The sequence below is a fragment of the Arvicola amphibius genome, chromosome 3, assembly GCF_903992535.2.
Source record: "Arvicola amphibius chromosome 3, mArvAmp1.2, whole genome shotgun sequence".
Lineage (NCBI taxonomy): Eukaryota > Metazoa > Chordata > Mammalia > Rodentia > Cricetidae > Arvicola > Arvicola amphibius.
Window position 1 is genome coordinate 174,913,338 of NC_052049.1, and position 12,153 is coordinate 174,925,490.

Consider the following 12,153-nt stretch of genomic DNA (forward strand, 5'->3'; position numbering starts at 1 on the left):
AACCATCAGAAAACACAGACATTTATATTATGATACTATGGTTCATAATACTAGCAAAATTACAGTTATAAAGTACCAATGAAAATAATTTTATGGTTGGGGTTCACCACAACATGAGGAACTGTATTTTAAAAAAGTTGCAACATTAGGAAGATTGAGAACCACTGAACCAGTTGGTTTGTCTTGCAAGCCCAAGGGATCTATCTATACCTGTCTCTGCCTCCCCAGTGCTTAGATTACAGTCTCATGCTACGGTGCTCAACTAGGGATTGAACTCAGGTATTCATGTTTGTATTTGCTGATTGAACCATTTCCCCAGTACCTGTTCAGTTTTTTTTTTTAAGATTTATTTATTTATAATGTATACAGTGTTCTGCCTGAATGTATGCTTGCATGCTAGAAGGGGGTACCAGACACCAGATATCATTGCAGATTGTTGTGAGCTAGAAATTGAACTCAGGCTCTTTGGAAGCCAGTGCTCTTAACCTCTGAACCATCTCTCCAGCACCCACCTGGGTTTTTGAGATAGGATTTTGTATGTCGCATAGCCCAAAGTGGGCTGGAACTCACTATATAGACTGGGCTGACCTGAAACTTGAAGCTGTTCTCATGCCTGTCAACTCAGTTCTAAAATAAACAGGCTTTTAGCTATCAGAACTTTGTATGTGTGTGTCTGTGTGTTTGTGTCTCATAATGTCACGTACAGGAATTAGTGCACCATAGCTTGCATGTTGAGGTAACAGGAAAACTTGTAGGAGTTGAGTCTCTCCTCCTACCCTTGTATAGGTCCTAAGAGTTGAAGACTTAAACTCAGGCGTTTGAGGCATGGTGGCAAGTGTCTTTATCTGCTAAGCCATTTTTCTGGCCCTGCATAATTGGGGATCCAAGTATCCTATTTTAAACAATAGCCCCTTTGTAATGGAGATGGAAAAACTTAAATGTGTACCAGCATTGTGGAAGACATGTGAATATGTTCTCATGTAATCTCACTTTAGTCTCCTTTAGAGCAGAAGGGTGTTTGTAATAGATAAGAGTCCTGCATGTTATGAACTTTATAATATTGAGATGTTGAGGGGTTTGTTTTGTTGGTTGGTTGGTTTTTATTTTTAAGATTTATTTATTTATTCTGCCTATAGTGTTCTGCCTGCACTGCATGCCAGAAGAGGGCACCAGATCTCATTATAGATGGTTGTGAGCCACCATGTGGTTGCTGGGAATTGAACTCAGGACCTCTGGAAGAGCAGCCAGTGCTCTTTACTTCTGAACCATCTCTTCAGCCTCAGAAGGTTGGTTGGTTTTTCAAGACAGTGTTTCTCTGTGTAGCCCTGGTTGCCCTGGAACTCACAGAGATCTGCCACTTCTGCCTTCTGAGTGCTGGGTTTAAAGACGTGCAATGCCACTATGAGATACTGAGTATTTTTGAGACAAGGTTTCCTGTATCCCAATTTTTTTGTAGCTGAGGATGACCTTGTTCTTCCTGTATTACATCTCCCTAATGTACCACTATATCTAATTTAGAAAGTTTTTGAGATTGAACCCTGTAGCCTTGGCCTAAAAGACAAGCAAGCACTTTACCAACATGCCAGCCTTGCTATTTTTTCTTTATTATGAGAGCCATCTTCTTAAGGAAATTGGAGGATTGATACATTCTGTGTCTGTGGAGTGAGTCAGTAATTTTGGGTCACTCACTGAAAACCTACTGTGAATATAATGAAGTTGGGCATGGTGGTACGCATTTTAATCTCATGCAAAAGGGAGGCAGATGCTGGAGTATCTCTGAGTTCAGTGCCAGCCTGGTTCACATAGCAAATTCCGAGCCAACTAGGGCTATAAGATTATTTTGCTGGGCTATAGTGGCCCATGCCTTTAATCCCAGAATTTGGGAGGCAGAGGCAGGCAGGTCTCTGAGTTCGGGGCCAGCCTAGTCTACAGAGTAAGTTCCAGGACAGGCTTTAGAGCAACACAGAGAACCCTGCCTCGAAAAACCAAAAAAGAAAAAGAAAGAAAAGGGGAAATAATTAGAAAGAATATTTTAATTTTATTCATGTGTATATGTGTCTGCTAGTCATTGATTACTCAGAAGATAGCACTGAATTCCCCTGAAGCTGGAGTTACAGGCTGTTGTAAGCCTCTTTTTTTTTTTTAAAGATTTATTATGTACACAACATTCTGCCTCCATGTATGCCCACACACCAGAAGAGGGCGCCAGATCTCATTACAGATGGTTGTGAGCCACCATGTGGTTGCTGGGAATTAAATTTAGGACCTCTGGAAGAGCAGCCAGTGCTCTTAACCACTGAGCCATCTCTCCAGCACAAGCCTCTTGATGTGAGTACTGGGATTTGAACCTGCATCCTCTGGAAGAGCAGCAAGTATTAATCACTCAGCCTTCTCTCTAGCTGCAGAAGATTCTTAATTCTGCTAGACCTTGAATTATAAATCTACGAAGTATGTAAGCACCTGCCATATGTGGGCTGTGTAGAGAGGAGTAGGACAGTTTTGTCTGCCAGTAGTTTCAGAGTCAGGTGAAAGGAAGTTGATGATTGTCCACAAGCCTGAGTCTGCAGCATAGGTGGAGCATCTCAGTAGTGAAAGACTAGTGTTTCTTGCCTATGGCTCAGGGGAATAAATCACTTTTCCAGACATTTGAGATCAACTGAGAGTCCTTTTTTGGGGAGATGGTGCTGCCTAGAAGGATACTGCAGAAGCTGTGTTGACAGTCAATTTAGTGTCCATAGGTCATCGAGCTTTTTGTTCTTGTTGGCTTGTTTTTTAAACTTTCTTACATCCATTCATTCATTTATCGCATGCATGCATGTGTGTTTGTGTGTGCCAGGACACGTGTGTGGAGGTCAGAGGACAGTTGTGGGAGTTGGTTCCTTTCTTCCATAATATATGTTGTAAGGGTTAAACTTAGGTCATAGGTCTTGAATGAAAGTGTTTTTACTCTTGAGCCTTTGATGGCCCTTTTGTTTTGAAAGTCTATCTGTTGCTTTTGCCATTTTGCAGATATATGACCTTGAACTTCAGGTTCTCTGGACTCTTCTGAATGCTGAAGTTACAGACCTGAAACTTACTGCCTTTTTTTTTTTTTTTTTTTTTTTTTTTTTTTTTTTTTTTTTTTTTTTTTTTTTGTGGTGTTAGGGACTAAACCCGGGGCTTTGTGTGCTAGGCAGACAAGCACTCTACCAACAGAGCTGCATCTCCATACCTTATTTTTGTTTCTTTTAAGGCAAGGTCGAATGATGTAGCCCAAGCTGGCCTTAAACTCATGATCCTCCTGAATTGGCCTCCTCAGTGCTTGAATTACAGGCCCTTCCTGGCCCCAGGTCATTTTTGTCTTAGACACTTGATGAAAAAAAAGTGCAAAATCGGTTTCTGAATTTTAGTTGTAGTAACTTAAATATTTAAGTTACTATTTCAGTTCCTTCTAATTTATTTTAGATTTATCTGTTTTATTTTATGTGGATATGGGTGTTTTGCCTCCATGTACCACATGCATGCCTGCTACCACAGAGGCCAGAAGAGGTTGTCAGATTCCTTTGAATTGGAGTTACAGGTCTTGTGAGATGTGTGGGTACTGGAAATAGAACCCTGGTCCTCTGCAAGAAGGTGCTCTTACTGAGTCATCTCACCAGCCCCACTTAACTCTAAAATTAGTCCTGCCTCTGCCTCCCTAGTGCTGCCTGTTTCTCAAGTATTTTTCCAAGCATTACACACACACACATTCTCTCTTTCATGTTGACTCTGAGGTAAGTGCTGTTTTATTCCTATTTAATAGAAGAAAACTGAAGTTAACTGGTTTGCCTAGAGTTGACACAGTTGATGTCAAGGTGCAATATGAAATTAGGTAATAGGGCTCTAGAGCCTTATTTGTAAATGTTTTTAGCCAGGCTGCCAAAGAATGTGAGCAGTGTATGGCAAAATGAGATTGTTGGTCTTTCCTTTTTCCTTTCCTTTGCTCTTTTCTTAATGGTGTCTTAGTATATGTAGCATGTAGTTCCTTCTGGCCTCTGACTTGGGATACTGTTGCCTCAGCCTGCCATGTACTGGAATTACATATGTATAGATAATAAGGAGTGCACCTCTAAATCCAGCAGATTTTTGGTGTTTCTTTATGTGTTTGTTTCTTTGTTTTCTCTGTGTTCTAGCTGCCATGAAGCTCACTGTGTAGACCAGGCTGGCCTCAAACTCAAAGAGTGCCTGCTTCTACCTCCTGAGTGCTGGGATTAAAGGTGTGTGCCACCAGCGATTTCTGGTGTTACTAGTGGGAGATAAGCAGCATGCCCCTGTCTCTGAGGTTTTGATAGATGGCATACATAAATAATTCTACTATAGGGCACAGCATTTGAGAGGCACTTACTGTGTAAACATGTGAGTTTCATCCCCAGAACCCATGTAAAAGTAAGAGAAAAACTATACTTGTCTCTGATTTTATACACATGTCATGTGTGTCCATACATTATCTTGTACACATCCTACTAATGATAAGACCAATGAGAAATCTAAACATTAAAATACCCCCACAGAGCCGGGCGTAGAACTTTCAAGGCAGATGCAGATACATTTCTGTGGGCTTAAGGGCAGCCTGATTAACATAGCAATTGCAGGTCAGCCAATGGTTCATAGTGAGCTCCTATCTTTAAAAAAGAAATCCTGCCAGGTGTTGGTGGCACACGCCTTTAATAATCCCAGCATTCTGGAGGCAGGGGCAGGTGGATCTCCGAGTCCGAGGCCAACCTGGTCTACAGAGTGAGTTTCAGGACAGCCATAGCTACACAGAGAAACCCTGTCACGAAAAGCAAAACAAAAAAAACAAAATGTCCTACAGTTTATTTTTGGGGAGGGGGAGATGGTATAATAAAACTTTGCTTTGGAATACACACACACACACACACACACACACACACACACACACACACACTCCATTCTCATTATCAGAGTATTTGTCTCTGAATTTCAGGTTTTCAGGATATAGAAACAATAGGGTTGGTAAGATGGCTCAACAGATAAAGCCACCTGTTGCCAAGCCTCATGACTTGAGTTTGATCCCTGAGTCCCACGTGGTGGAAAGAGAACCAACTGAAGTGGGTTGTCCTCTGACTTCCACACGCATGCCTTGGCATGTGCATGCCCACTCCTAATCAATTAATGTAAAAAAAAAATAAACAGTATGCTAACAGTAGCAAAATGTTGACTGTCCATTTTAATTTTAGGAACCCTAAGGACTCTGCAATATGAATAATTCTCTGGAGAATACCATCTCATTTGAAGAGTACATCCGAGTGAAGGCGAGGTCTGTCCCCCAACACAGGATGAAGGAATTTCTGGACTCACTGGCGTCTAAGGGACCAGAAGCTCTTCAAGAGTTCCAGCAGACTGCCACCACCACCATGGTGTACCAACAGGGTGGAAACTGCATATACACAGACAGTACTGAAGTGGCTGGATCTTTGCTTGAACTTGCTTGTCCAGTCACAACCAGTGTTCAACCACAAACTCAGCAAGAACAGCAAATCCAGGTTCAGCAGCCACAGCAGGTTCAGGTAAAAGGAAGTACTAAATTGGAGCCTATAAATAAACTTTATATTTTTCCTCACAGTTTTGGTTAGTTAAAATATACCTATACAAATGTTAGAAATGGGGGGCTGGAGACATAGCTCAGTGGTTAAGAGCATTGCCTGCTCTTCCAAAGGTCCTGAGTTCATTTCCCTCAACCACATGGTGGCTCACAATCATCTGTAAATGTGGTCTGCTGCCCTCTTTTGGCCTGCAGACATACACACAGATATAATATTGTAGGCATAATAAATAAATATTTAAAAACAAAAACAAAAAAATACCAAATGTTAGAAATGTTAGAAGTTGCTGGGTGGTGGTGACACACGACTTTAATCCCAGCACTCGGGAAGCAGAGGCAGGCAGATCTCTGAGTTTGAGGCCAGCCTAATTTACAGAGCGAGTTCCAGGACAGACTCCAAAACTACAGAGAAACCCTCTATCATCCCCCACCCCCCGCCAGAAAAAAAACCGAAAAAGAATGAAAGAAATATTGGAAATTATTTTCCCAACATGGAGAATTTTTCCTATTGTTGGTGCTCTCTTTAGTTACTGTAAACTTATGAAATCTATAGGTATTTGATATTTGCTTTAGAGAGCTTGAACAATGCAGAAAGCAGAGGCTAGCACTGAATTGAGTGTGATAGCTTCACGTGACTGAGCCTTTTCTTCTTTCTGTGACAGCCTGAGCAGAAAGCATAGGAAAACTATTTTGGGCTCATTATGGAAAGTGTGGCATTTGGAACCTGCCTTAAAATTAAAATCTGGTGTGCGTCTCAAATCTTGATCACTGCTGGCGGTAGTAGTGCATGCCTTTAATCCCAGCGCTTGGGAGGTGGATCTCAGTGAGTTCGAGGCCAGCCTGGTCTTTTACAGAGAAACCCTGTCTCGAAAAACAAAAACAAAAAATCTTGATCACCTATAGATTTATAGGTTGGCATTTTCTACTTATTAGCCTCAGATAATGCTGCCATGATGCTTATTCAAAATGGAAGAGTGAATACATTGACTTGATGAGGCATAGGTTTTTCTTTTTTTTAGGGAGCTTTAGAGGAAACAGTTTCCTCCAAGTAGTTTTTGTTTTTGTTTGTTTTGTTTTGTTTTGTTTTCATTGTATTGTGGTTGAGTTTTATTTTACTTTAGATACATGTATGTTTAAGTGAGGGTATCAGATTCCCTGGAACTGGAGTTACAAACAGTTGTGAGCTTTAGGAACTGGTGACCTACTACTTCCAGCTGTGACTTCTATGCATCTCCCCTTCACCACATCATATACTCATCATAATAATTTCATTTATTTATTTATGACATAAGGTTTCTCTGTTTAACAGTCCTGGCTGTCCTGAAACTCCATTTGTAGACTAGGCTGGTTTTGGACTCACAAGAGATTCTCTTGCCTCTGCCTCCCTAGAACTGTGATTAAAGGCATGTGCCACCACACATGTCAATAATTCTCATATATATGTGTGTGTATATGTGTGTATGTATATATGTATGTATATGTATACACACACGCACGCACACTTCTTTGTATTTTTTGAGACAGGGTTTCTCTGTTGCTTGAAGTCTGTCCTGGAACTTGCTCTTTAGACCAGACTGGCCTTGAACTAAGAGATCTACCTGTCTCTGCCTCCCAAGTGCTGGAATTAAAGGCGTGTGCCATCACCACCGGGCTAATAAGTTTTCTAAAAATTAAATAAGATTGTATACATACATACTTAAGAACATAATTTTATTTAGTTTTATTTCTGAGTGACATCAGACTTAAACATTGGCTTGTGGTGTAGCAGTTATTGTATACATGCTAGTTTCTACTCTTGGTGGTGGTGATGTTTATTGAGATAAGATTTCTCTATATATCCTCTGCCTCTGTCTGCAAAGTGCAAAGACTATCACAACCAATGTATCTTACCTTTAAGGTATTCTTCTCTTCTCAAAAAAGACTACTAAAGCAAATGTATTTCAGTCACTGACTAGTTTAGTTTGTTTTGTTTTCTGAGACAGGGTTACATGTACCTGTCTTAATCTCTATGTTTAGTCAAGTATAATCTTGAACTTCTGTTCCCAAGTGCTAGGATTACAGACCCTTGTGCCCAGTTTATGGCAAATTTTAGGCAAGCACTCTACCAACTAACAAACTGAGCAATATCTCTTGCCTATGTGTTTGCTGTTACTGTTGTTTTTGAGACAGAGTCTTAACTTTCAGAGGTTAAGCTAGAACTCATTATACAGTCATGACTCCTGACCCTCCTTCCTTCACCTCCAGACGGCTGGGAGTGCTGGTGTGCACTACTACTGTCATGTTACAGAGATTGAACCTAGGGATCTACCAGCAGTGCTACATCCCCAAAATAAAATTGGGTTTATAAAACCAGTATTAGCCGGGTGATGGTGGCGCATACCTTTAATTCCAGGACTTGGGAGGCAGAGGCAGGTGGATCTCTGTGAGTTCGAGGCCAGCCTGGTCTATAAGAGCTAGTCAGGACAGGCTCCAAAGCCATAGAGAAACCTTGTCTCCAAAAAACAAAACAAAACAAAAAACAACAACAACCAAAAAAATCATAAAATAATGTTTAACAGTTGTGTTTTGTTATTCTTAGTTGGGGTTAGGTCTCAAATTCACTGTCCTCCTGTATCAGTTTTTCAAATGCAGAGTTGACAAGTGTGCACCATGACACATAGCAGAATCTCTTTTCATGTTTAATTATTTTGTGTGCATGTGTGCCCATGTGTAGACCAAGCTGGCCTCTTAACTCACATAGGTCTGCCTGCCTCTGCCTCCTGAGTGCTGGTATATTAAAAACATGCACCACCCCACGTGGCTTGCAGAAGGAGTTAGATTTGATCTAGGTAATTGGATGCTGCTTTTTTTTTTCTCACGCTATTTATTTATTTTGGTCTTTCGAGACAGAGTTACTCTGTGTATCTTTGGCTGTTCTAGAACTCACTTTGTAGACCAGGCTGACCTCGAACTCACAGAGATCCATTTACCTCTGCCTCCCACTCGGGAGGATTAAAGGTATACGCCACCATACCCAGCTTAAATAAAATTTGTTTATAAGATTTGACACTTTAGGGGCTAGAGAGATGGCTCAGAGGTTAAAAGCATTGCCTGCTCTTCCAAAGGTCCTGAGTTCAATTCCCAGCAACCACGTGGTGGCTCACAACCATCTGGAATGGGGTCTGGTGCCCTCTTCTGGCCTGCAGGCATACACACAGACAGAATATTGCACACAAAATAAATAAATAAATAAATAATAAATAAATATTAAAATAGATTTGACACTTCAATTTTATGTTTATAGTTTTGCCTACTTCTATGTCTGTGTACCACATGTGTAATGCTCTTGGAGTACAGAAGAACGTGTCAGATCTCCTGGAATGGCACTTACAGAGGATTACCATGTGGGTACTAGGAGTTGAACCCAGATCCTGAAAGAGTAGTCAGTTCTTACAACGACTGAGCCAACACTCCAAGCCTAATAAAGAAAAATTTAAACATATACTTACATATATGCTTATACCACTCTACAAATGTGCAAAAAAACCAAAGGGGCACATGTTCTAAGAAAAAATTAAAAGTGAACAGTGTTCAAATGGTTTGTTCTTAGATCCCTGTTAATCATCTTGTCTTATTTCCTGGGGTAGATCTTACTGTAAATTTTATGTATGCTGAAGAAGTTTTCCTATGGGTTTGGGGGCATTGTGACTGCCAGAAGCCTTGACTGATGTAGTCTCCTTGCTCATTCATGTTACAGGGTCCTGGGAGCTGGATGTTGCTTGCTTTACTCACTGGTGAATCTTGTTCCTGCAGGTACAGGTGCAAGTACAGCAGTCTCCACAGCAAGTCTCGGCTCAGCAACTTTCCCCTCAGTTCACCGTTCACCAGCCTGCTGAGCAACCCATCCAGGTCCAGGTGCAAATCCAGGGCCAACCACCGCAGTCAGCAGCCCCCTCCATCCAGACCCCATCTCTGCAGAGCCCCAGCCCCTCGCAGCTGCAAGCAGCCCAGATCCAGGTGCAGCATGTGCAGGCAGCCCAGCAGATCCAGGCTGCAGAAATCCCAGAGGAACATATCCCACATCAACAAATCCAGGCTCAGCTGGTGGCTGGCCAGTCTCTTGCTGGGGGTCAGCAGATTCAAATCCAGACCGTGGGTGCCCTTTCCCCGCCACCATCCCAACAGGGCTCACCCCGGGAAGGAGAACGGCGGGTTGGCACAGCCAGTGTCCTTCAGCCAGTGAAGAAACGCAAAGTGGACATGCCCATCACCGTGTCCTACGCCATCTCAGGGCAGCCAGTGGCCACCGTGCTGGCCATTCCACAGGGCCAGCAACAGAGTTACGTGTCTTTGAGGCCAGACTTACTGACAGTAGACAGTGCCCACTTGTACAGTGCCACTGGGACCATAACTAGCCCTACAGGAGAAACTTGGACCATCCCTGTTTATTCTGCCCAGCCCCGGGGGGACCCTCAGCAGCAGAGCATTACTCACATTGCCATTCCCCAGGAAGCCTACAACGCAGTTCACGTCAGTGGCTCACCCACAGCCCTGGCAGCTGTAAAGCTGGAGGATGACAAGGAGAAGATGGTGGGCACCACATCTGTAGTGAAAAACTCCCATGAAGAGGTAGTGCAGACCCTTGCAAACTCTCTCTTTCCAGCACAGTTCATGAATGGCAACATCCATATTCCAGTGGCTGTGCAGGCCGTTGCAGGCACGTACCAGAATACGGCTCAGACTGTACATATATGGGACCCACAGCAGCAGCCACAGCAGCAAACTGCACAAGAACAGACACCACCACCACCCCAACAGCAGCAGCAGCTCCAGGTTACTTGTTCAGTAAGTGAGACTAAACCTGTAGGGAATTTTCCTTCCTTGGATTCTGGTGTGACATAGAATTCACTATAGTGTGTGGGGTATTTATTCCGTTATGTTTGTCTTAATAGTGATAGTATAGTCTGGCAATGGTAGCGCTTGCCTTTAATTCCAGCACTCAGAAGGCTGTGGCAGGTGGATCTCTTGTCAGTTTGAGGCCATCCTGATCTACAGAGTAGTCCTGTAGAGCCAGGACTGTTTCACAGAGAAACACTGTCTTGAAAAACAAACAAATATTTTAAAAAAGTAGTGATAGTATATAGGACAAGGAAGAAAAGCAGTGGATGAGGCTGTATAAACAGACAAGAAGTTTATCATCTTTGGAATTAATGACCAGTAATTCTTTAGATTTTAGAGTATTTGGAGTGGGATGGGCTACTTACATTAATAGCTGTTGTTGAGCCATTAACACACTGGTAGTAAATTCATGGTGGAGAGCTTGTGAGATAGATTTTTCCTTTTATTTATCCTTTAATATGCTATAAACAAGTTAAAAGACCTGAAATACCTCTTAGTAGATCTATTGAAAGGTTCTGGATATGGGAGTACACACCTGTAATGCTGGCATTTGGGAGGCAGAGGCAAGTAGATCTCTGAGTTCAAGGGCAGCTTGTTCTATATAGCAAGTTGTAGGCCATCCAGGACTATGTAATGATACCTTGTCTCAGAAAACAAAGTAGGAAAAAAAGTGGCAAAAATAAGAAAATTAGCAACTGGCCTGTTGTGCGGGCCTGTTTAATACCAGTACTCCAGAACCTGAAGCAGGAGGATCACAACTTCAGGACCAGCCTAGGCCACATAGCAAGAGCATCTAAAACAAAACAAGACAGTTTCTTCCGTGTTTATACCATTTAATAGCTTATGGGGAAAACAATTGTGCTTTAATTTGAACCTTAAGAGCTGGTGAGAAAGTAGGAGCTCCATAGTTAAAATGGTTTGGGGAGAGCCATGCCTTTTCTGAAAGCCTTCATTTCCTGTTTTTGTGGTGAAACCTTCCTCCTTTGGTCTCATTTTCATCTCCATCTGTTTCTATGTCTCTCTTTTATTCTCAGCACATTCCAGACAGCATCTGTAGAAACTAACTCTACTTTTATCCTGATTTTCTTTGGGGTAGGAATATTGTTTTCATAGGCTGGTTTTGATCTGGTTTTATGATCTTGGGCTATCTTTAGCTCCCTGTAAAAGGTATTTGCTATCCACCTCAGGATCTGCAGTAACATCCTCTTAACTACTCTTAACATACTCTTAACAAGTGTAACATTCTTGGACTGTATAGGTTACTAGCTTGACTGCCTAGCCTCCGTGCCCTCAGGCTCGGAATTTGATAAGGACTGTGTCTAATCTCATACATTCCCACCATCCTTCACCACCACCCCCCACCCACACACACACACTCCTGTCCTCCACCTATGCATTTTGTAAACACATTGATTTTTGGCTTTCTTTTTTGGTGACTGTAAACTTAAGTGTAACAATGAACAGGGCCAGGCCTGCTTGTTGGGTTTTCTGTCCCGCCTGGTACCCCACAGCCGGCAAGCCCCAAAGAAATAACACAGAGATCTCTATAAGTTACAAAGCTGATTGGTCCATTAGCTCTAGCCTCTCACTGGCTAACTCTCATATCTTGATTAACCCATTTTTCTGATCTATGTTAGCCATGTGGCTCAGTACCTTTTTTCAGTGGGGCAGATCACATCCTGCTGCTTCTGTAG

General features: G+C 42.2%; 1 protein-coding gene across 5 annotated transcripts in view; it reads left to right on the forward strand.

Annotated features, from left to right (window-relative positions):
• Nucleotides 1-12,153, forward strand: part of Qrich1 (glutamine rich 1) — a 42,029-nt gene that overhangs the window by 9,174 nt on the left and 20,702 nt on the right. For all 5 annotated transcript variants that reach the window (XM_038322347.2, XM_038322348.2, XM_038322343.2 and 2 more), the window contains 2 exons: nucleotides 5,217-5,546; nucleotides 9,374-10,405. In XM_038322347.2, the coding sequence (XP_038178275.1) occupies nucleotides 5,238-5,546; nucleotides 9,374-10,405 (1,341 nt within the window). In that variant the 5' untranslated portion in view covers nucleotides 5,217-5,237. The remainder of the gene's footprint in view (nucleotides 1-5,216; nucleotides 5,547-9,373; nucleotides 10,406-12,153) is intronic.